Here is a 24148-nt window from a genome sequence, read left to right as displayed (position 1 = left end):
ACGAACTCTGAAAACATCCTGGCGGATGGCACTGGTGAGGAGGACCGCAGGGTCGGGGGGACCTCCTAGGAGGCTGTGGTTGAAGTCCTGGGGAGGAAATGATGGTGCCAGAACCTGTGAAGGGGTCATGGAGATGGGCTTGTGATGGGATGTTTAGGAGGAGAGGAGAGCCCTTGGCCAGCCTGGGTGTCTGGTACTGATGTTCTCTGAGCCTGGCTGATGGGTGGTACTAGAGGGAAGCTGAGGAATGTTGGGGTGTGAGCAGGAGTGCGTGAGGGGAGGGTGACTGAGAAAGAGGAAGGAGTGGAAGGAGTCCGAGAGTGTCTGGAGGCCCAGAGAGAAGAGAGAGGGCTTCAAGGTCAGGTGGTCACAGGCTGGTTGTTCTGGAGAACCCATGGAAAATGAAGAGAGAGAGGGGCTGCTGTTGCTTGATGGCTTTCGCAAGAGCTTTAGGGCACTGTGGTGTGGCTGGTGATGGGCAGAGAGGTGAGTGTTGGGACGTGCTGGTGGTTGCCTACATTCCGGGCCCAGCATTTGGAAGCTGGTCTATGGAGGGGAGGAGGGATGGGGCAGGGGAGGAGGGATGGGGCAGGGGAGGCCCGGGACTCGGGCTCTGTGCTCACCTCCTCTCCTGCTGGCGGCAGAGACTCCAGCTTCCTTCCCTGGTGGCTCCACAGTTCCAGTCCTCCCTATGCCCAATCCCTATCATGGGGTGAGCAAGGTCCTTCTTCATTTTGTCCCACATGCTTCATTCTGGAACTTTCCACGTGCTGTCTCTTCCGTCAGGAGTGTTCTTCCCCTGGAAGTTTCCAGGGCTGGCTCCCACCCTGCTCTTCCAGCAGTTTCCTGAAGCCCGATCTCTACTTTCTTCAGCGCTCGCAGCACTGTTGGAAATTATCTACTTGGCATGTTGTTTGTTTCCATTCTGTTCTCCAGACCCTGAAGTGTAAGTCCTGTGCCAGCAGGACGACCATGGGCTTATTCATTCTTGTGCCCCAGCCCCTAGGAGAGGGATCAACACAGAGAAATCTCTCTGTGAATGTTGGAGGGAAGAAGGGATGAATGAATGTCAATAGAATGACTTGCATTGGATGGACTTCTGGGGACCAGGTCCCTTGAGGGTGGGCCAGTGCAGCTGAGGTCCATCCTGGGGTGCTCACATTGAATTCCTCACAGGAATGCACTTGCCCCTGTTCCCTAAACTGCTTCCTTTCTCTGGGGAGCAGGGTGCCTCTCCTGGTAGCCTCTCCCTGCCATCCCTGTGGGTGATGACCCTTGTTCATGGTTCTTCCCCTGCCCAGCCACCTTGGAGAGCTGTTAGCCGTTTGCCTTCTCCTGCCCTTTCTGGGGCTGACATGAAGCCCTTGTGGCCCCATCATCTCCCTCGCTAGTGGAGATGGGTCTGGTTGGAGGAGCTGCACCAGTGAAGGTGGACTGGGCTGGTCAGTCTGCAGAGAGAGGTTCCAGTGGAAGGGCCTGGGTCAAGGTCCAGACCTCCGTAGGGTCAAGGTCCAGACCTCCAGGGGGCTCCTGGGATGGTCATTCTGCTACCCTGAGAGCAACCCCATCTCTCCCCTTATCCAACTTCTTGGAGAATTCTCCCTTTTGGGGGAGCAGCAGTGGGCAGCTGACTTTCTTGGGGGACGGGGGTAGGGTGGCGTTACAAACTCAGTCTTACAGGGAGGAATGGACTTCTGTCGGAGAAGCAGACTTCCTTGGCCCCATTTCTGGGGAACAGCAGGTAGGCAGCAAAGTTTGCTTATGCTCTTAACTGTCATTCTGCCCCCAGTCACCTTCCCAAGTGCAGCTGAATAAGACCTTCAGAGGCTGAGGGCTGACCTTTTCAGCCTAGTGGGAGCAGGCAGCTGTAGCCAGGGGCTGCGGTCCTGTGGGAGCGCTGCCTTCAACCTGCATCACTTATTCCAGGTATGAGGAGCCAGCCGCTGACAGGGAGCTTAAACTCTCTCTGATGGCTCGGCTCCATCAGGGGCTGCCCAGACAGAAGGCGGAAGCACAGCAGCTGAGGGGCTGCGTGCAGGAGCGCTGTGGGCTGTGTTCTCTGGGTGTGCATGCCTCTGTGTGTACCTGTGGGTCCCAAGACAGTTGCCACCCCACATGGCATCTCCTATTCCCTGAGGAAATGAAGCAGTCTTGTGAGTTGAGATGGATTTCGACAGGGGGACCTCAGGGAAGAGACTGGAGGGGACTTCTCCCCCAGCTTGTGAGAACTGGTCATGCTGGCACGATGCATGAGGATCCTGGACCCCTACCAGACTCATGGACCTGTGGGCGCACACACAGCCGTGTTGGAGCCCTCATTGCACATGTGCTCATGTGAAGCATGGCTCTGCAGACGTGGCCAGTCTCTGCCACTTTAAAGACTTGCAGTGGCCTTGAAAGGCACCAGAAGTGGAGTGGGACCTGGTAGATGGTGGATCTCAGAGTATTACCTTCATGCGAGTCCCGTCAGCTATGCTCAGATCTGGGTCAGAGCTGAGGCCATGGGCAGACTGTAGGTGTCCAGGTGAAGGGACAGGGCTTCAGAAGCTACCAGTGTCCTCCCAGGTCTGGCTCACACTCAGCCCCCTGTGTGGGGAATCTGTGTGTTGGGGTGACTTTTCAAGATCCAGGCCTTACTCTTCCAGTGAACTTTTCATAAGGCGTATGAGATAAGATGCATCTGATGAACTTGGTTTAGCAGTTAGTTATTGCTGAGAAGCAGACCATCCCCGGAATTAGTGGCTTAGAACAAGTCATTTATAAACAACTGTTTATAAATAGTCATTTGTGTGTATTTGTGAGTGTGTCTGTTTGTATGTGTGTGTGAGTCTATAGATCAACCAGGCAGTTTTGCTGTGGTCTCTCAGTTCAGTTCAGTTCAGTCGCTCAGTTGTGTCCGACTCTTCTGGTCTCACTGGAGCATCTGAATTCAGCTGACATGTAGCCCGGGGTATTTGCCTGGTCCACCTGATCCTTCTCCACATGTGTCTGCATCCCTCTGGAGGCTAGCAGAGGGCTCTTCTCCTGGTGGTGGCAGAGTCTGAGAGTGGAAACAGAAATGTCCACTTACTCTAACTTCTGCTTGTACCAAGTAACACGGTCTTATGAGTCAAAGCAGGTCATGTGGTTGAGTGTAGGGGCTGGAAGGGTCTTCAAAGTGACAGGGCAGGAAGCATGGTAATAGGGAGGCCTGAATGCAGCTTGTCTCCTATGTTTGGACCATTGTTTACACTGCATTGGTTAAAAGACAGTTTTTCAGACAGACCTGCACTGGAACTTTCTGAGATGACCTGTCACATATGGTCTATATTTGTACTATTCAATATGGTAACCACCATCCAGATGTGGCCATTGAGTATTTAAAATGTGGCTAGTGTGACCAAGGAACTGAACGTGTGATTTTATTTAATTTTAATGAAATTAAGTTTAAATTTAAACAGCTACAGGTGGCTGGTAACAGCCCAGATTGAGGGGGGAACATCATGGATCATTTGGGCACAAGCTGTTGCGTGCCTGGCACGGGAGGCCACTGCTGATTTGAGCATGGGTGTTTGCTGGGTACTGAGATATTCACAAGCTTACCCTTAGCAGGCGTGAATGGTGCCATGTGCTCAGGAGAGGGAGGGGCCAGGTTTGACACTGGCCCTGAATTTTTCATGTTGGGTGTTGTATTTCTTCAGCCATCTCTGCCCATTTGTCCTACCATTGCCTCTGATGGGTGAAGAAGCTCTGAAGAACCTCTTCACACTTTTCTTTCTAAGGTGACAGATCTCTAGGGCCCCAAACAGGTTGATGGGGACTGCATAGTGTCTCTGGGGGTCCAAGGGGTATTGACAGTCTGGAGCCTGTGTGTTGGGAGCCCCTGGAGCTGGGGCAGATGTAAGCTGCTGTGTGGTCCTCCATTGGTCACCTTTGGGGGAGTTCAGGGGCTTGGTGCAGAGGCCCATTCTGCTGCCTGGTACTTCTTCCTGTCTGATTCAATGGGCAGAGCCACCCTGAGACCCTCATGCTTTGTCAGGCAGGCATCTCTGGGCACAGGATTGTGCTCCAGGGCCCAGGCTGATGAGGGACAATGCTGGCTGAGGTCATGGCTGGACTAGAGCACATGAGCTTGAATGTCATTCAAACATTTGCAATCTCTGGGGCTCTCATTTGGGGACTGCCGTGCCCTCTGATGGACCATTAGGAGGTTGGCTCTCTGTGCCTCCCAGAGGCAGGCCCCTGAGATGCAAGCAGGTGGTAACTTCATGAACTGTGGTTCCTCACAGCCCTATGAAAATGATAGTCAGGGACTTTCATTCCCAGTTTACAGATGAAAACACTGAGGCACAAACTAGATGGATGGTTTGCCCAAGTGTTAAGGAACTGTACTAAATGGTAAGCATCTGAACCTGCAGTAGGTGCTCAGACCTATTCCAGGTCTTCCCCTCATGATGGGAAATAGGAACCCTGTGCGCCTTCCCCCCAGAACCCCAGTAAGGACTGCCATGGTGCTGTGGTCTCCTGCCTGGCACTGTGCTTGGTTTTCCATGGCCATTCTTGTCATATCCAGCTAGGACTAGACTTACTGTTGAGCCTGACCTCCTGGCAAGATGGGCAGTGAGGAGACCTCTGCTTGCATGGTACAGCTTGCATGGTGCCTGGCACATGTAGAATTCAAGAAAATTTGTGGAATAGGCATGAAGTGAAAGTTTGCATAAGAAAGATTGGTTGGAAAAATAATTGGGTTGAATTAACACTGTACACTTTGAATTTGGGTGACTGGCTGGGCCAGGGTGTGCCTAGGGAAGCCCATGGACAGCCCAGGCGCTGGAAGAGGACAGTTTGTGTGATTCAGGCTGGCCCAGAGTGTCCTCTGGAGGAGGGAGCTGGGATGCAGATATGGACCAGATGAAGGAAGCATCCCAGGCTTGAAAAAGTGGCCTATGAACTGAGACTCTGGGCTGCAAGTGACAGAAATCCAGATCAAGTTGGCTCAGGTGGAAAAGGGTATTCTTTGGCTCATAAAACTGAAAAGTCCAGGAGAAGCAGGCTTCACAGATGGATGCAGAGGCTTAAATGACGTCAGCAGGACTGTACCCTACTCTCGGACCTGCTTGCTGAGTCCATTTTTGGGCATATCACCTGTTGGGGAAGTCAGATGCTCATGCAGGGCTGCTGCTGAGAGATTTGGTCCTAATTAAAAAATATTCAGCAGCCCTGGCCATCACAAGAGTAAGTTTTCACCAATGAGTGACATAGCTGGGCCCCAAGCTCCTTCTGGACCCCTGCTCCCTGGTGATTTATTCCCGCTTCTCATGCTCCCCTCCTGCCCTGGGCTTTCATTCTGCCCTCTTGGTGACCACAGGGGAAAGAGCATACCTGTCTCCCAGATGCTCCACCAGAATGCCAGGATGGTGCCCAGTCCAGGACCATCCTGGACTACCTGCTCACCCCTGATCCAGTCAGGATGTACAGTTCTCAATGGACTTGGGGGGCAGTCACATCAGTTGGAAAAAGAGTGGATGGGGAGAGTTCATCTAGGAAAATCAAGTCCCTGGAACAAGACAGAGCTCCAGACCTCAGGGCTGGGGTGTGAGGGTACAGGGTGTTCAATTATAAGATTGGGGCAGGGACCGAGATTGGAACCACGCAAGGCCAGGTCAGTCAGTGGCCTTGGCTCATCACTGAGGATCAAGGAGTCACAGCCCTGGGGAGCCGAGCCAGGTGGAGGGATTGGGGTCGAGGGTTAGGGAACACCACCACATATAGCAACCAGGACAGAACTGCCAGAACTTTTATTCCTGTTGGATGAAAAAAATAGGGAGAGAAAGGGAACTTCTCACGCAGGACACTTTTTGGCCCCAGAACCTGTTTGATGGCAGGAAGTGCTCCCTGCGGTGGGAGATATTTACCCAGGGGCTGGATGCTGGTACAGGATGTTGGCACCAAATAGATGTCTTGCATTCCTTTGGTCATTGGTCCACAGAGGCAGACTTGAGTCCTTGTGCAAGTCTTGTATGGGGGGTAGCGCTGGTGTTAGACACCCTCCAAGGTCCCTTCCTGCTTAAAGATGGTTCTCTCCCCCTCCTCTTCTCCACTGCTCAGATATCCGTGGGCTCCAAAGCTTTCTGGACCAGGCCTCGAGGCTGGGCCTTGACGTCTCTTTACAAAAAGTGGACAAGAACATTAGCCACGTGTTCACCAGCCTCTTCACCACGATGAAGACGGAGGAACTGAACCGCTATCGAGACACGCTACGCCGTGCCATCCTGCTGCTGAGCCCGCAGGGGGCGCACTCCTTTATCAACGAGGTAGGTGATGGGGCCCGGGGCCCCAGGAGCTCTGCCCAGGGCTTCCTGTGGGGTGACTCAGGTGGGCTGCGGGTGCTGTCTGCTCCGGCACGGCTGAAAGGGATATGGGAACCCCTGGATGCTGGGCCCACAGCTCATACCCCAAAGGGGGAGACCCCAGCACAACTTGGCTCCCAGCTAGTCCCTGACAAGTGATGCAATGCCTGCCCAGATGCTGAGAGGCTTGGGGCAGCTAGTGGGAAGCCTGCTTATAAGTCACTGCCAGGGATTTTTGTGGCAAAACTCAGGGCTTTGTTTGTTGCTGATTGTTTCCTTTTAAGTTTCCTCTCTTTGTTGACAGGCATAAGCCTCTAGGGATAAAACAGATTTCCAGCTCTCTGCAGAGGTGGGCTGCTCTTCTTGGGGATGTGTTCACACCTGGAGGAGGTGTTGTTTGCATATGGTTGCACATGTGCTTATTTTTTTGGTGCCTGGGATAATCAATGATTTTTTTTCTAAACACCTCTCTGAGGGGTTAGGACCTTCTAATGAAAACAGGGTCCGCAAGTGTTTGTGCACAGACAACTAGAAATACCCTGTGGGCCAATTGATTGGTGGGACCTGGTGATCTAAAGGCAAAGAAGTGACAGTCTGGAGTTGGACTCCTACCTCTCTGGCCTGGGTGGGTTTCAGGGCCACAGGCTGGCAGCAGCAGTGGACTGAAGGAATCAGGGTACTGCCGAATGCTTCCTGCAGCTTTCTTTCTAACCCTAGTCACTTTGTTGGCCCTCTCTGATTGAATGTAAAATGAAGTGAATGGCAGAATTATACTAATTCCACTTGATGTCCTTTGCTTGCTTCTTCTGCTTTCCCCTCTAATTAATTATTACTCAAAATACTACCTCATGCATCAGGAGCCAGCACGAAGCCCACTGCTGGAGAACTTAAAATTCGGGAATGCTTAATTTCATGCAGTTGGCCGGCCGCCATGCTGCTTTGGGCTAATCAGGTCCTGGATCACGCTGGTGGTCAGCCAGACTGTGAGGTCTGAGCAGCGTTCGGCCTTTTCACCAGAACACATTTCCCTGTATGAAGTGACTCAGGCCAGTCATGGGCAGGCGAGGATTAGCAGCACTAATGTGTTCGAGGCTTTCTCAGAATGGTCCTACCAGTGTCCTGGCCAGTGTCTGCTCCTAGGAAAGCTTTTCCCCCTGCTGAATTCCGTCCACTCTCGGAGTCTGCTCTGGGCTGGTGTCTGCTAGTGGCACCAGGCTCCACCCCTCCCTCTTCTCACCAATCCCTTGCCTCTTCTCCCTGCTTGCAAGTAGGAAAAACATTGGTTTTGGAGGTAAGCGACTTTGGAGTTAAGTCCAACTCCCCCCTCTGACTCTTTGTGTGACCCTGAGTGATTTGTTTCACCCCTGTAACTTCGGTATCTTTATCAGAAAGTAGGGATGGAGGGGGTGTCGGACACAGGGCTTCTCAAGAAGCATCAGTATTCATACACTGTTCACATTCATCATTTTCCTTCCAGAGGAATTCAGCTCCTCACTCTCTTTCTAAGCCCTACAAGGATTTACCACAGAACCAAGACGGGCCTAAAGATACTATTTCCAAGTGGTTAATTATGCAAACTCCTGCCGGGTTGGATGCACATGACTTGGCTTTGTCCGATTGCCTTCTTGATCCCCCAGACCTTGTTTGGAAAGCCTTTACTTAGCTGGGTGTGCAGAGCTGGGGTTGCCCGGAGAGTGGCTGCTCTTAATATTGGGCAAGAATGACAAGGAGGGAGAGATGGCAGGAGTCAGTGGGGGTAGGACAGCACCTGGGCTTCACGGCCTCCAGCTCCAGCCCCTCAGAATGTTGGTCTCTGGTCCCATATACTTGCTGTCAAGAGGAGGGATTGCCATATTTCCTGGGTGCCCGCCACAGCCTGGCCTTTTGTGTGCCTTTTCTAATCCTTACACTTTGAAAATGAGGCAACTGGAGCTGAAGAAGTTAAGTGACTTGCTTAAAGTCACGCAAGCAGCTACCAGTGTTTAAACAGGACCCAAGTCCAGACTGACCCACTCCAAAGCCCCTGTATGCCATGTTGCTATGTTTGACTACAGGCACATCTCGCCTTATTACGCTTCCCAGATATTGTGTTTTTTACCAGTTGAAGGTTTGGGGCAATCCTGCACTGTGAGATGATAGTGTCTTTTAGCAATGAATTATCTTTTAATTAGAGTATATACATTGTGTTTTTAGACAGAATGCTATTGCATACAATAGACTACAGTATGGTGTAAACATAACTTTTATATATATGAGGAAACAAAAAAAATTGTGTAACTCACTTTATTGCACTATTTGCTTTATTGGGGGTGATCTGGAACTGAATCCACACTATCTCTCAGAGGTCTACCCATATGGAAAATACAAGCATAGAAATTATTGTATTGGGTAAAACACAGCTGTGCTGGTTTCCTGTGGGAAGGTATAATTCAGTTGCCTCTGTCCGGATCTGGTGAAAGTTTTGAGGATGCTTATGCTCAAAGAATTTTAGTGCATCTCCTAAGTGTGGTAGGGGAAGGAATCTGGACTGTGGAGGTGAATGTGACCTGAATGGCTGGCTAGCTTAGCAGGTCCCTTAAGAGAGACTTGACGATGCCAATCGTGGAACAAAACCTTTATTCACTGCTCCCAGGCATTGCTTGGGCTTTTCAAGCAGAGTAAGCCAGCCTCTTCTTTGTGGTGACAAGGACAGAGGATGTTCACAAGGGTGACCCACTGCCAGGGCATGTCCTGAATTTTACAAAAGATAAAACGTTGGTGTGGGGAAGTAAATGGCCTCACCACCCCCACACTGTTGATGACGTGTCGTTATCAGACAATCAGGTGTGGACCAGTTACAGTGGGGGTGGGTGATGTGGCCCTCTCAACTGTAACTCCTTCCCTTCCCTGCTCAAATAGCCTGGCTGCTGGCAGTAAGGGAGAACAGGGTTCTGCTTTACTCTTTCACATTTTGCCACATGTGAATCTTGGGGTGGACTGGCACTTTCATTGTCATAAATGTCAAATTCTACATGACATGGCATGGCTGTCCGTGACCTGCCAGGCTGTTCATGTGCTATGCCGGGAGCCACTTCCCTGTCCCGCGTCCAGGCACACTCAGTCCCTGCGAGGAGTTTGGCCTGGGAGCCCATGCGTTGCTGGCCCATCTGTGATCCCACTTTGCAAGGGGCTACCTTGACCAGGGTTTGTGAGCTTGGGGAATCTAGCCTTGAGGGTGGGTGAGTCAAGTGAAGTGCTGTAGGCCAAGGCACTGGGGTCTGCTTGTGGGGCCCTATGGGCTCATGTAACACGCCCTAATGGCTTGAGCGGTAAAGAATCTGCCTGCAGTGCAGGAGACCGGAGACATGGGTTGGATCCCTGGGTCAGGAAGATGCTCTGAGGAGGGCATGGCAGCCCACTCAAGTATTCGCCTGAAAAACCCCATGGACGGAGGAGCCTGGTGGGGTGCAGTCCAGGGGGCCGGGCCACAAAGAGTCAGACATGACTAGGGACACACACATCTCGTTTCCCTCGGCTTTTATCTCTCAGTGCTGTATCCACATTATCTCCTCTGAGATCTTTTTTTAAAAAAATCAGTCTTTAACAATTACTGCATTGGTGCAGTATCTTTAAAAGGATCGCCTTGGGGAGACTGGGCTCAGGGTTGTCAGAACTCTGGCCTCCCTGTTCCAGACCTGGAGACCCCTGTGAGGCTACCTTGGGTGGGCAGTGAGGATACAGGCCATGGAGGGGAGCTTTCTGTGGCCTCAGCACTGGGGCTTCCTTAGTGAGCAGAGGTGGCACCTTCCAATCATCCCTAATTGGGACTGAGTTGGACTCCTTGGGAGCCTCAGTTCTTCTCTGGACCATTGCCTGCTAAGCAGGAATTCTGGAGGATGGTGACAGCAGTCTCTGATGCTATACTCAGTGTAACCTGTCAGCCCAAACCACCAGCCAGGGAAGGCTGTGGCAGTCCTGAAGGAATCAAGGTGACAGCTCCTGAGAGGGGCTGAGGGTAGGGATCTTGTTCCTGGCCGCTGGAGCCCTCCCCTCTGCCCAGAAGTTCCTTCTTTGTCTCTCTCTGTTTCACAAACAGATGAAATATTTTAATAGCTTTCATTTCATTCATTAGTGAAATCCCTCCAAAGTGGTATTTTGATTAGAGTTGCATTGGATTTATAGATTAATTTTGGGAGAAATAGTAACTTTACAGTACTTCTTATTCAGTAACATGTGTTTCTTCATTTTTTTAAGCTTTCCTTAATGTCCTTCAGTGAGCTTTTGTAGTTTAAGTTCAATTTGTGTACTTATTAAAATATATGTTTCACAGTGTAAAATGTTTGAAAACGCCTGGAATAAGGAGTTAATTAGGAGTTAAAAGGCACATTTAGTTTATATACAAAGGAGTAATGATTCCATGATCCTGGACCTATTAATTTTTTGTATATTGCTTTCTTTCTGTTGCAGACTTATGTTTAGGAAAGGAGTTCCTTCTTCCATTTGTCTAGCATTTAATGAGTCTGAGTACTCGGCCAAGTTCTGTATGTGTTAGTCACTCAGTCATGTCTGATTCTTTGCAACCCCGTGGATTGTAGCCCGCCAGGCTCTTCTGTCCATGGAGTTCTCCAGGCAAGAATACTGGAATTGGTTAACATTCCCTTTTCCAGGCCAGGTTCTGCGGTGGGTGTTAAAACGACTGTCTCTGCCCTCATGGGTCCCCCAGCTTGGTGGGGAGGACAGAGGTGTTAACAGCCCCCTTTACCTATAAAAAGCAGAGTTGTGGACCAGGATCTGTGAGAGCACTGAGGTTGGAGCTATGCCTTCTGGTCCAGGAGAAGTGGAGTGGTCAGGGAGCCAGGGCCTCCCTGGAGTAAGTGACACTGGATCTGGATCTCTAGAAATGAAATTTCATTGGCTTCATGGTCAAGGTGGGGCTGGAGACAGGGGTCTGGAGAGCCCCAGTGTCTTCAGTATTACATGTGTGGTGTGGTTGCAGCAGTGGGTGTGTTGGGCAGGGAGTGGTGAGGCTGAGGCTGAGATGGCAACAGGAAGGGACTCCCTAGTCCAGGGGTGGGAAATCCAAACTTCAGGACTGGTTTGTTCTTGGGGTCCTTTCCAGGGTTTTCAAGGTCAGTAGTCTATAGGGGCCTCTATAACCTTAGCCCCTGTTCTGTTGGGGGATGTGAATGTCTTACTGTTATTTCTTCTCCAGGTCAGGTTTGATGCAGAGTACTCCAGTTCACAGTCCATTTTGGCCCTGGGCTTCATCTCATCTTCTTGGAGGAGATTCTATCCATCCGTGTGTCAGTATCCGTGTGTCCATCTGTCCGTCCACCTGTCCATGCATCCGTGAGTCCTTCCATCCATCTGTCCATCTATCCACACAATCATCCATCCATCCAGTACAGACTGGGTGTCTGCTATGGACCAGGAACCATATCAAGTACTAGCTGGGAACATAGTGGTGGTACCCTTTCCCGGAGACCTGCCGTAGCTCACACATTGTGGCTACATTGTGGCAGTGGTCCTGCTGGGCATGTGCATTGGTGACTGAGAGGGGGCGCCTCAGGGCTCCCGTCCACCAGGGCCTCCTCTGGGTGTGTGTGGGTGACTTCAGTACTTTGTCCTTTCAGTTCTCATCCGTCGTTTCTCTGCTTCTGTTTTTAACTGTACAGGGGCTCCCCTTTCCTTCTGTATCCTCTTTCTTCCTCTCCTCTCTCTCCCTGTCTCTTTTGTTTTACTGGGAAAAGTAGAAAAATTAAGCTCTCTTAAGCATTTATGGAGAAGAATTGCCGCTGCTTGCTCACAGTTCACGAGGCAGGCACTGTACCCTGTCCACGCCCTGCCATCCAAGCACCATCCAGCTCCGTGGGGCCTGTTCCTCCCGCTGGAATGTGACCTCCTCAAGGGCAGGGATGGAATGTGTCCACTGTTTTATCTTCCAAGAGCAGCACAAGTCTTGACCCACAGTGGCTGTTGAGGGAATGAATGAATGGATATTTTATATTTCTTACTTTCAATGGAAAGCTGTGTTTTTTTTGTATGTGCCTCAGCTGCCTGTTTTGGGCTGGTCCTCAAGTCCTTGGCCAGCTCATCAGCAAGGGCTTTGATCTTAAAACTTCTGCTTTTGGGAAGGCTTAAGTTTGTTTCAGAACCCTGCCTTGACCTGGTCTTGGTTCCTTGGTCAGCGAGTGGGGTAGACTGTACCTGTGGGTGGCACGTGGTACCCCAGGAAAGAGTGGTGGGCAGGGAGGTGAGTGGATCAGGAGAGTCCTGGCAAGAAGTAACAGTGCAGACAGGTTGGACGACTAGACACACACACACACACACACACATACACACACACGGACACAGGCTGATAGAGTGATAATAGCCAACCAGCCACATACACTGGTAGGAGCAGACCCTCAGACTAACTAGCACAGTGCAGGAGGCACTGACCTGTGCATATACGCATGCGCACACACACACAAACACATCCTGAAAGGCCTTGGTGATGGCAGAGCAGTCTGGGGAAGGCATTGAAACGCTGGGAGATGAACAGTTGCACTCAGTGATGTTGCAGCTGATGGCATTTGCCTTTGCTGTTAGCATGATCTCTGTAGCCTCTGCAGCCAGAAGGACGGGAGAAAGGACAGCGAGGGGAATAGCCTGTTGGTGGGACGGCTCCTTATGGCTCTGGGAGTGGCGATTGTCTTGCTCCCAGGCTGGGAGGAGGAGGTGAATGTGAAGGGGCAAAGGTGGACAGCACCACTTCCAACATCCCTCCCCACCCTGCACAGGACTGGCTTCCCAGGCAACAAGTGTGGCCGGAGGTCAGTTTAATCTTTACTGGAAGCACAGTCTAGCTGGGAAAGACTGAAGGCAGGAGGAGAAGGGGATGACAGAGGATAAGATGGTTGGATGGCATCACTGACTCAATGGTCATGAGTTTGAGCAAGCTCTGGGAGTTGGTGATGGACAGGGAAGCCTGACGTGCTGCACTCAGACATGACTGAGTGACTGAACTGAACTGAACTGAGATGCACAGTCAGGGTTAATGTCTGGCTTCGAATCAGTTGCTTCTCAGAGTTTGCTGCAATGAGTGAGTTTACTCCCGCAATTTGAATATAAAGATGGCACTTTTTAATACATTCATAGCAAAGGTAAATTAAATAATCGCAGTGTTCTGTTGTCCCACATGATATATGCAAATATTTCTCACTCCAACATGGTAAATCTTCAGCAGATGACTTTATCACTCAGAGCTAGGATAATTCTGTGCCATTTAAGTATCATTTATCAGAATGTTTAAAATTACTAATTAATTTATAGAAGATTAATTTTTAAATGTAGCCCCGCATTTGCATTTAATTATATCCCACTGTTTACGGATTTTAAAGCCCTCATACTGTAGCAAAAGTGCAATGACTCTGAGAAATTCCTTTTTTTTTTCTTAGAAATTCTTACAAATAAGCTCAGGAGGAAGAGAGATTTGGTAGAGAGACCCTGGCAGGTTTGGAGCTCAGTGATGTTCAGAACAGCTGGAATTCTTGGCTTGGCCAAGACAGGGAAGGGCAGAGAGCTGTCCCACCAGGGCCTGTGCCCTGTCCACTGTCCCCTTCCTTCTCTGTCCCCACGCTCCTCTCATCCTTCCTAAGCCTGTGCATACTGGGAAAGCTGTCCCGGGCCTGCAAGGGCCTGCGGCATCCTGGGTATCCTTGCGTGGCCACCCCAGGGCCCACAGGCCACCCCCTGCCCCCCCGCCACATGCTGTGAGCCTTTCTGTAGCTCTCTTCCCATGAAACTTAAGAGCACATGAGAGCAGGAGTGCAGACATTCATCTCTCTTATTGGCCTTTTCGGGCCCATGAATGATTGTTTTCAAAGACATGGATGCAGGGTGCACTCCCTGGAGCCCTGACTTCTGTTCCAAGCAAATAATCTCTAGATGCTCAGTTACCCAGTGGACTGAGTAAATACAATCTTAACGTTCAGGCCAAGCAGGAGCACCTGAGTAAGAGACTGTTTGAAAGAATTTAATGTTTGGTTTTTAAATTTCAAAGGGCCATCCAAACCCTCATCCAGGGAAATGCTTGAATGATGCTGGACGCTCTTGAGTTTGTTTTCTGTTTGAGTGCTGTTTCTATTTCAAGTTATGTGTTGAATCTGCCACTCCATTCCCGACACTCAGGGAGGCCTTACTCAGCTGTCTCCTCCTTCCTGGGTTGAAGAGAGGGATCTCAGACCTGAAGGATGGGGCTGGAGACACCTGGGGTTCTTTTCTTCGTTTGTGGGCCATTAAATAGCCAGTCAAGTGTCAGTTTCTCCCTGCAGGAGTCTCTGTGGCTTATTAGCAGGTAGCCCTTGGGACTGGGGACGGGACAGTCCTGAGAAATAGGCGTTTACAAAGGGAAACAGCCTGAAACAGTGGAATGACTCAATCACCCTTTATGCTCCTGGATCCCCCAGGGTGCTGAGCCTGGGGAGGCCTCCCCTGAGGTGGTGAGTCAGCCCTTTGCTGGCTGAGCATCTGGGTGGGGAGCCCAGTGGGGAAGAGGCAGAATTTCCTCAGCGCTGCGGGAAGCCAGAGGAAGACTGGGGTGTTTAGAGAGGCAAAGTTGAGGCGAGGTGACTCCATGTGGGTTCATCTCAGAGAAGCCGTCTATGCTGTGTAGCCTGCATCTGGTGCCGTCGTCTCCATGCCACCCTATGGAGCCCTCGCTTGGTGCCATCAGGAACCTGGTCATCTGCTTTTTTGTGCTCAAGCTGCCAGTCGGCTTGGAGAAGAGAAGGCCTCTCTATCAGTTAGCTGGTGCAGCATAACAAACCAGCCCCCAGCTCAGCGTCTTGAAACAATAATGCTCACACTTGCGAGTCTCCTGGTCAGCAGACCAGGGTCAGACACAACTGATCTTGTCTGGGCTTGCTTGTGCATCTGTGGTCAGCTGGCTGTTGAGCTGGGGTTGGCGGGTTAAGATGGTGGTTGGCTGGCTGTGAGTTGTGGTGGTGTGGCACCAGGCTCCGGGTCTCTCATCACCAGTTGCTAGCCCACACTTATTTACAGGGCACCAGCGGAGTTTCAAGAGAGCAAATGCAGGTGCTCGGGGCTGCTGGAGGTCTAGGTTCAGACCTGGTGCTTCATGGCTTCTGCCAAGATCTCTTGGCCAAAGCAAGCCAGCAGGTCAGCCTGGATTTAAGGGCCAGGGGAGGGAGCCTTGGGGAAAACTCCTCTTGGGGGAACTGCAAGGCCATGTTGCAAAGGGAGTAGAAACAGTGAAGGAAGGTGAGTTGGGGCCATTTTGTAGTCTCTCTACCATTCCTACATGGGCTTCCTAGGAGGCAGGTCTGTGTGTGACAGGGGCTGTGTACCCCCTTTCTCTAACTTTGTTTTGACCTTGCTCGACTTTGGGATCAGGGTGGCGAGGCAGGGGGTGTGGAACCATGGGAGAAATTAAAAAAGCCTTTATCAAGCTTGCTTATGTAGACCCATGGACTCATCTAATCCTCTCAGCAATGCTGGAGAGGAAGGGTTGTCACCATACTCTGGAGCCTGGGGGATTTAGGGATTTGCTTGTGCTCCCACAGATAGAGTGACAGAGCTGGGATGGGAATTCAGAGCTCCTTCACTCACAGCCCAGCTCTTTTCCGCTATATGCCACTGGGAGAAGGAGGAGACTTGCTGCCTCTGACAGATCAAAGGGAAATCCATTCTCCTCCTAGAATATGTCGAATGGTGGACTTGATGATAATCGCCATTGAGGAGCAGGTAGGGTGGGGTGCCAGAAGTGGACTGAATAGCCTCTGAGAGTTCTCTGGGGAATGAGGGCTCCCTCCCTCCCCATCATGGTCCTGTCTCTGCCCACACACCTGCAGACAGTGTGAGGGGTTGGACAGGCTGCCTGTGCCTCTCTTCTTGGCAGCAGGAAGTGTCTCCCTAGAGACCCTCTGGTTACCAGACAGCCTGAAGGCATTTGACTTAACCCTTCTGTAGTGTGGTTATCGGGACAAAGAAGAGCTCTGCAAGCAGACTTGGTCCAGCTTCTGTCCCATTTCCTGTCCTGGCATCTTTCTGAGCTTCGCTTACCTATCTGTGCAAAGGAGTTAATGATACTTGACTCACGAGGTTACTCCAAGGATTAAGCATGGGGAACATTCTGGGATATGGATCTCCACTTTTCCTTTCACAGTGTCCAGCACGCGGTTGGCCACCAGAAGGCACCCAGTAACTCGTGTGTCAATGGGGAGATGGACAAGTCTGAGAAAATGTAGAGCTATGAGGCACTGAGAAAAACAAAATCTTCTATGACTCTGGGCAAGGTCGACACTCCAAATTTTGAAATGAGCTGGTAGTGGACATCAGAGGTTCTGATGGGGACCTGCTGCTGGGTCAGTTGACCGAAGGAGAGGCGTGGGCATGGTTGATGGTCCATTAATAGGTGTGTCTCATACCCATTTCTCAACTGTTTTCTGTACAAGGTGGCATGGTGTCTCCCTTCCTCTGGTGTGTTACCCACACGTCTTTAGTATCTGCGTCCATGAATGATGTCAGGGAGAAAGCAAAGAATGAGGGGTGTGGTCCACGGTTAGAGACATGGAGATTAGGGAGAATGGAGATGCTGGGGGAGATGAGTGTGAAGGTGTGAGGGAAAAGAACTAGATACAAGTAGGATACTGAAGGAAATGTTTACTAGGAGATAACTGTATGCATCCCTCAGCCCCATACATAAAGCCTCAGTACATAGGCAGGCAGGGAGGGAAGGCTTTGGGTTCCTACCATAGGAGAAATTCAGGGCTAGAAGTACTTTAATTTCAGTAACAAGAGCCAGGTCAGAAGACCTGAGGGTCTTCTTTTTTCCTCTTTTTTCCTCTTCCCTCCAACCCCAACCTAGTCCCCTCTTCTTGGAGGCTTTTAGATGCTCAACTGGGGACATGATGGTGCGTCTTCAGGGACTAAGACTTCTAATAGCACAGAAGAAGGCACATTGCCTTTGGAGTAAATAGACGCACAGTGAGATCCCAGCTCAAAATTGATGTCATCTTTTTGAGTTGTTCACTGGTCTGTTAACTAGGATAGTGATACCTTCCCCGTGTCTTTGGATGGTGTTTGGCTGAGACTGTAGAACCAACCTGGGCCACTGGGGTCAAGGGTGGAAGTGTCAGTGGCTCAGAGGAGCACTGCTTATGACCAGCCTGCCAGAAGGGTGGCTCCTCATTCCCTCCACATCAGGATGCAAAGCTCCGGGAGCCACGTGGGGAAGACCAGATGCAGGGTACACCCAGAGATGATGGAGGATGGGGCTAGCAAAGAGTGATAAAGCCCTCAGGGTCCTCAACCAGCTCAGCTGGAATTGAGGACTGGATGCTTGTCCCAGTTCTTGGCTAGAGAGAACGTTGGAGTCCACGGGAGGAGGAGAGGACACCTCAGTGCTCCTGATGCTGGCTGGGCACATGCAGATCCTGCTCAGGAGCAGGGCAGGAGCACACAGGGCACCTCCCATCTGGGCTCTTGCTGCCCCATCCCAGCCGCATAGCCCTCGTGGCTTCTCAGGACTGCTGCTTGCTGGGTTGACGGAAGTAGGGAGAGCCGCTGGTGCTTTCTACTCTTTGGATGAGAGGGATTCCTTCAGCAGCCTGTCGGGGGGCCAGCTACCACCAAGATACCATGGGCCCCTTCCCGCAGAGGGCAGCCAAGTGGGTGCTTTGTGGGAGAAGGATATAGGCCCTGCCCCCAAAGAGTGGCCAGCTTAACTGGAGGGAGAATTCACACTCCGAAAGAGTTTTGAGCAAGAGGTTGGGTACCTGACTATGAGACCCCGACTGGAGACAGCACGATGCCTACAGCATGTGGGGAGGGGTGCTGTGTCTGCTCCTTCCTTGTGGCTCTGCAGTAGCCAAGTGGGTCCATCCAACCCAGGAAACCACAGGAGCCACTCTTGGATAATGCTGTCACGTGTCGCTTTCCAAAGGGTGCACCCTGCATCTGGCCTTCCTTACACGGCTCCCGGAGCTTTGCATCCTGATGTGGAGGGAATAAGGAGCCATCTGTCTGGAAGACTGGTCATAGCACTGCTCCTCTGAGCCACTGACACTTCCACCCTTGACCCCAATAGCCCAGGGTGGTCCTACAATCTCAGTCAAATACCATCCAAAGAATGGCTAAAGTCGTTGTTTGGAATGCTGGCCAGGTATAACACAAATCACAAACCTGAATGCCCACAACATCTAGGCAGGGATATCTAAGCGTAGAGCAGGTGGACTGTGAGAAGAGCAGAGAGTGTAGCACCTGTGGGCACCTCTTGCCCTGGAGGGGATGTTCAGGCTCCAATAAGGTTCCCATGTGAAGGTCTGGTACAGCTGCTGATTTCTATGTCTCAAGAGGAGGCAGAAATCTGGACTTTACTGTGAAATCTCTTAATTCCTAAACATTGGCAACTAGTTACTAAATTTTTAAGTTCTCTGTTGGCCAACTCTGCCTGTGGCAGGGCTGATAAGACATGCAGACTGCTGAGTGGCAATGTCTGATGTTGCTTATATACTGTCAACTTCAGCATATTAAAATATGGGCATGGAGTGAAGTGAGCCCACTCTTCTTTCCTGGTACTTTCTCACCAAGAATCAATGATCATCTTTAGCGCAGTGTTTCTGAGTTCCTATTTCCCCCCCTGGATCCTCAAGGTACCCCACTTTCTGTGCATCTGTTATTCTTCTTGCCCTTGCTGGTTGGTGCCATGTTTTGCTGACTGACCTTAGGATCCTTCTTTGTATTTGCAGGAAGTCCTTGGGTTTATTATCCATCATTTTTCAAAGTCCATGTTAAATGCTAATTAAGTGTATGGAGGTCAACTCTTTAGATAGAGGTTCATGGTATTGGTTTGGCCCCTAACATCACTCCATAGTACTGCTGCTAGTTGCTTATCCCAGAGCTGGCAGCATCCTGTCTGTGGGCCTGGTAGCTCTCCAGGGCCCTGGAGGTTCCTGAATGTGATACTGGGAATTGGTCAATTTCTTCAAAGTCTGGCTAATGTACTTGGTGACTCTCTGAGCTCCTACTCTGTACAGTTCTATCTGAGCACTGGAAGGCAACAGAGAGATGAGGTTGGTCCCTTCCTGCAAGTGAGACATGTTTAGAAAAACCTGAAAAGTGAGCCTATAGCTCAAGGCAGTAAATGCTTGAGATCTGCTTAGACCAGGCTCTGCTGGGATGCTGCGCCCTCTATGACTGTAGTGCCTCTTCAGGTAACAGTGTGCTTTTCTTGAAATGGATTAGATGTTAATCGAACAGCTAATATGCATCAGGCTATTCTAGATACTGGGGTCACAGAAGGACTGAGACACACATAGTCTCTGACTTCAAAGAGTTGACATTCTAGTGGAGCCAGTGGGAAGACACTGAAAAAAAATCAATGAATGACCCAAAGTAATTTGTTAGTGATAACCTCCCTGAAGAAAGGTAAGGCAAGGTAAAGAGAGAGTGGTTTGCTGGGACACTATTTTAGCGGCACTCATCAGAGCTGGTGCTTCCAAGGAGGACGATAAGGATGTGATGGAAGCCATTAAGCAAGATCTGACTGAAGAGCAATTTCAGCAGTTGGAAAACATGTGCAAAGGTCCTGGGACTGGAATGAGCTTGGCCCACACTGGAGGATCAGTGGGGAGGAGGGTGTGGGCTGGTGCAGGGTGAGCCAGGTGAAGGGTTGGGGGGTGGGAGGTGAATGTGGGAAGGGGTCCAGGATCCACGCACAGGGTGGCCTCTCGGACCACTGAAGGGGCATTGGAGCTGGTATGGGGCTCCTTGCGTGGGCCCTTGGTGTGGGAATTAGACAGGCCCCTGTTCCATGTCTTACCAAGCAAATTCACAAGCGTGAGTGTAGCCTTCTGGCAGCCACTGTGTCTGCTTCCTACAAGGAACAAGTAATCTACCTAAAGAGCTTTGCATTTCATTAATGTGTGTGCATATGGGCCTGCCTTGCTGCTCCAAGGATTCTCCTTCTGGAAAGGCTGAGAGGACATGCTCTTTGCAGAAACATCTTTCCTCTATCCTTCAGCGGGGATTTCAAACCCAACCACAGCTAACCTGTCCTCAGTCACCTGATGAGAGTCAGGCGGGGCTACCCCTGAGCCCGCGCAGGCCTCTCCCCTGTCGGCCTCTGCTTGTTTGCACTTGTGCCAATATGTACAGAAATTTGGACTGCTGTTGTATATTTGTGTGCATGTGTGTGAGGTGGAGTGGGTGGACGGCCGTGTGCTCTTGGGTCCTTCCTTTGTCTGCCTGCTTCCCCCATCCCACTTCCACTGGGTTCTCCATGTAGTCAGACCCCATGGGGTCAGTCCAGTCAGGGGATGAGGCTATACTCTAGGCAGAATGGGAAGCCTCAGAGGCAAATAAAAAGTGGGGGAAAATACTTTTTCTATATAATGGGGGACACTGTTTGCACATTTAATTCAGCGGCCAATTAAAAAAAATTTACAACCTTTTCTTTCTTTGAGGGGAGGTGTCCTTTCAAGTCTGGCTAGTTTTAGCTTCCAAAAGAAGGGAAGCTGTGGAATAAGCTAGCCTGGCACCCAGAGGGGCTCCAGAGCCAGGAAGACGATGAGCAGGGAGAATTTTGCGCCGGGGCTGTGTGTCCCCTTCTCGTTGTTTGGTGTCTCTTCCTATGAGGGTGGAACCAGGCCCAGAATGGCTGCCTGCCCCAGAAAAGGCAGAGCAAACACACCCTGGGTTCATTAATCCCTCTCAGTGAATATACAGAGAATGACCCCTCTTCTTCAACATGGTCAGACAGAGGGGCCTTTCCCAGTGGCAGGTATGACCTTCCTCCAGATTGGGACACATTGGGGACATCAGAAAGAATAAGGGCTTGGGAGTTACACAGCTGGCCTCACTCTTTTTATAAAAATTAATTTATTTTAATTGGAGGCTGATTACTTTACAATATTGTGGTGGTTTTTGCCATACGTTGACATGAATCAGCCACAGGTGTACATGTGTTTCCCCATCCTGAATCCCCCCTTCCACCTCCATGCCCACCCCATCCCTCTGGGTTGTCCCAAATCTGTCAAGTGAAAGTGAAAACTGCTGAGTCGTGTCTGGCTCTTTGCGACCCCATGGACTATACAGCTCATGGAATTCTCCAGGCCAGAATACTAGAGTGGGTAACTGGTCCCTTCTCCAGAGGATCTTCCCAACCCAGGGGTCAAACCCAGGTCTCCTGCATTGCAGGTGGATTCTTTACCAGCTGAGCCACCAGGGAAGCCCTTTAAATCTGGGGTCACTGGTGAAATAGGGAAATTAATCCCTGCCCGCCCCCAGAGCTTGATGAAGTTTAAATGAGACAATGTGTGGGAAGCACCCGGTGTTCCCTGGCCTAGAGCAGGTGACTAGTAAGTACACCCCCTGCCCCTTCCACGACACAGGGTCCCTGAGGTCTGACATTCTGCCCAGAGCCAGGCTGTTGTCACCACTCCCATTTTCCAGATGCAGAGACTGAGGCACTGCAGGGTTACATTTGGGGGCCTGGGTTCTCCAGTGGAAATTTTCTAAAGCAATTCCGGGTGAGGAGCCATGGAGTGGGCTTGAGGGAAGAGGAGCCAGAGCAGTTGAAGTGTGCATGGCCTTGGAGTTTTAGTGCATTTGGGGTTAGAATCCCAGCACTGGCCTTATGGTGGCTGTGAGCAAGTTACAAGAGTGCTGTAAAACTTTGTCTTCTCATCTTTAAGGTGGAGATAGTAGTGGGACAGCAGCATGAGAACGTGATGAGAGTTTGACTAGATAGGGCACTTGCAGTACTTAGGATGGTCCCTGGTACGTAGCAAGCGCTCCGTAAATGTCCCTGGTAGTACTGTGATGATGCTTCTGCTGATAGTGGTTATGGGGATGATAATGATGATGAAGATGATAGTGGTGATGATGGTGATGATGATGATGGTGATGATGGTGGTGGTGATAGTGAGGATGATGATGGTGATTATGAAGATAGTAACGATGATGCTGGTGCTGCTGCTGACGTGAATGACCATGCAGTTTGTGCTTCCCATCAGAACTACAGCCTTTGGTACCACCTTTGTCTTCCTTGGAGACACGAGGTCTCAGCTCAATCACAGAGTGCTCAAAGGTGCTTTTTTTTATTATTACATTTCTAATTAGTGGGTGGGAGTGAGGTATGGGCAAGGAATCCTTACTATGTGGAGTTAATGGGACCTGGGAATTCCAGGCCTTGAGACTGTGGGGTTTGAATAAATGTTTCAGGGAGATGTTTGAGCAGGAGCACCAGTACGTTGGAACATCCTTCTCTGCTTCCTGGGGGGACCAGCGCCACTATGAGAAGTAGAAGTTGATTTTGACTACTGGAAGAAGGATCCATGAACTGTTTGTTCACCACAGTGGCTCTGATGTTGGATCTTTGTTCTGGTTGTCTATTACTGTGTGATGAACCATCTGCAAACTAAGTGGCGTAAAACAAAAATCATGTTATTATCTCTCATGTTTTCCTTGGGTCAGAAATTTGGTAAGGGCTCAGCTGGATGATTTTGAATTGAAGTCTGTCCTGCTATTCCAGTCAGACAGTGGCTGTGTCAGACACGGGGGAGTGAGGGGAAAGAGAAGCTGGAGGCTGGCAAGGCATCTCTCCTTCTTCACATGAACCCTCTGAATACACTAGTTTGAGCTTCCTCATAACATGGGGGCCTTAACGTAGGAGAATGTCTTATGTGGCAGCTCAGGACTCTAGCATGAGTGTTCGGGCAAGCCAGAAGGGAGCTTGGACTTGTCTGTTCCCAAGTCCTGGCTGGATCTAGGGAGAGAGCCGGGCCAGGGTGGGACTCTGCATCCTGTTTTTGGCCTTTGTGGCTTGAATATTCATGGTCCTAGCATTTGAGAGTAGCCTGAAGGCAACTGACGGAAAACAGTGTTTCTTTTGTCAAGGCACAGGATGCAGTCAGTCTGAGGGTAGAGCTAGAACCAGGCTTGTGAGTGGCTGAAGGAGAGGACCTGTGAGGCCCAAGGTGAGGCCTTCTTGGTCCACAAGATCTGTAGCACCCCCTCCCTGAGCTGGCTGTGCTGTTTCTGCCTTTACATAGCTTCTGAGAGTCCCTCACTTCTCATGGTTGTTCTTACCTCTTGTAATGAAGGTAAGTGGAGGTCATGAAGGAATGAGACTTGGGAACCTCCCAAGGGTCCCAGAGAGAGCCCTTGAGAAATTCCTCTGCCTAAGGTGCTTGGTTCAGCCAGAGCAAGGCCAGGTATGGTGGTCTGTGCCTGGGTGTGTAAGAGATGGGGCTCATATCAGGGTCAGGGGTGCCATGAGCCAGCCTAAACCTAGGATGGAGCCTTGCTTCCTGGAGGACAGTGGCAGCTGGCAAATCATATGTTCTATTTGGCATTGCTTCCCCCATGATAAAGGTACTTCTCATCAAAAACTAGTCTTTCCAAGCATAGGCATCACAGAAGTAGAGAATAGTTACATTGAAGGTGATATTTATGTCCAAACTGGCAATACCTTGACATTAATTATCCTGCTATAATTAAATCTAGTAATCCGTTACATTGCCATATAATGGAATGTGGTTACATAGGGCTCTAGTGAGGATAATGGGACTCTGAAGAATAAAATTTGTCATTTAAAACTCAGGAGCAAAAGACCTGGAATGCTATCTGTGATTTTTTTTATCCCTCTTTTTCCCCTAGTGATTTACTCCTCATTGAATAAACATTTGGTGAAAATTGGCACTAAAAATACATGAGTGAGAGCACTGTGCCTACTTTCCTCAGGGAAAGTAGGCAGTCATCAGCAATATAGGATAGATTTCAGTGTAGATAGGATTGGGGTGTTCACCAAAGCCAACGTAGCCATCCTGGGGTCA

General features: G+C 50.4%; 1 protein-coding gene across 1 annotated transcript in view; it reads left to right on the top strand.

The window, feature by feature from the left end:
* GRID1 (glutamate ionotropic receptor delta type subunit 1) overlaps positions 1–24148 on the top strand; it is a 660665-nt gene that overhangs the window by 198266 nt on the left and 438251 nt on the right. Inside the window, exon 4 of the mRNA XM_065919920.1 lies at positions 6088–6293. Coding sequence (XP_065775992.1) covers positions 6088–6293 — 206 coding nt within the window. The remainder of the gene's footprint in view (positions 1–6087; positions 6294–24148) is intronic.

This window comes from Muntiacus reevesi, chromosome 2, assembly GCF_963930625.1.
Source record: "Muntiacus reevesi chromosome 2, mMunRee1.1, whole genome shotgun sequence".
In the NCBI taxonomy this organism is placed as follows: domain Eukaryota; kingdom Metazoa; phylum Chordata; class Mammalia; order Artiodactyla; family Cervidae; genus Muntiacus; species Muntiacus reevesi.
The sequence above is the reverse complement of the archived record's forward strand: the minus strand, read 5'-3'. Positions and strand labels throughout refer to the sequence as shown.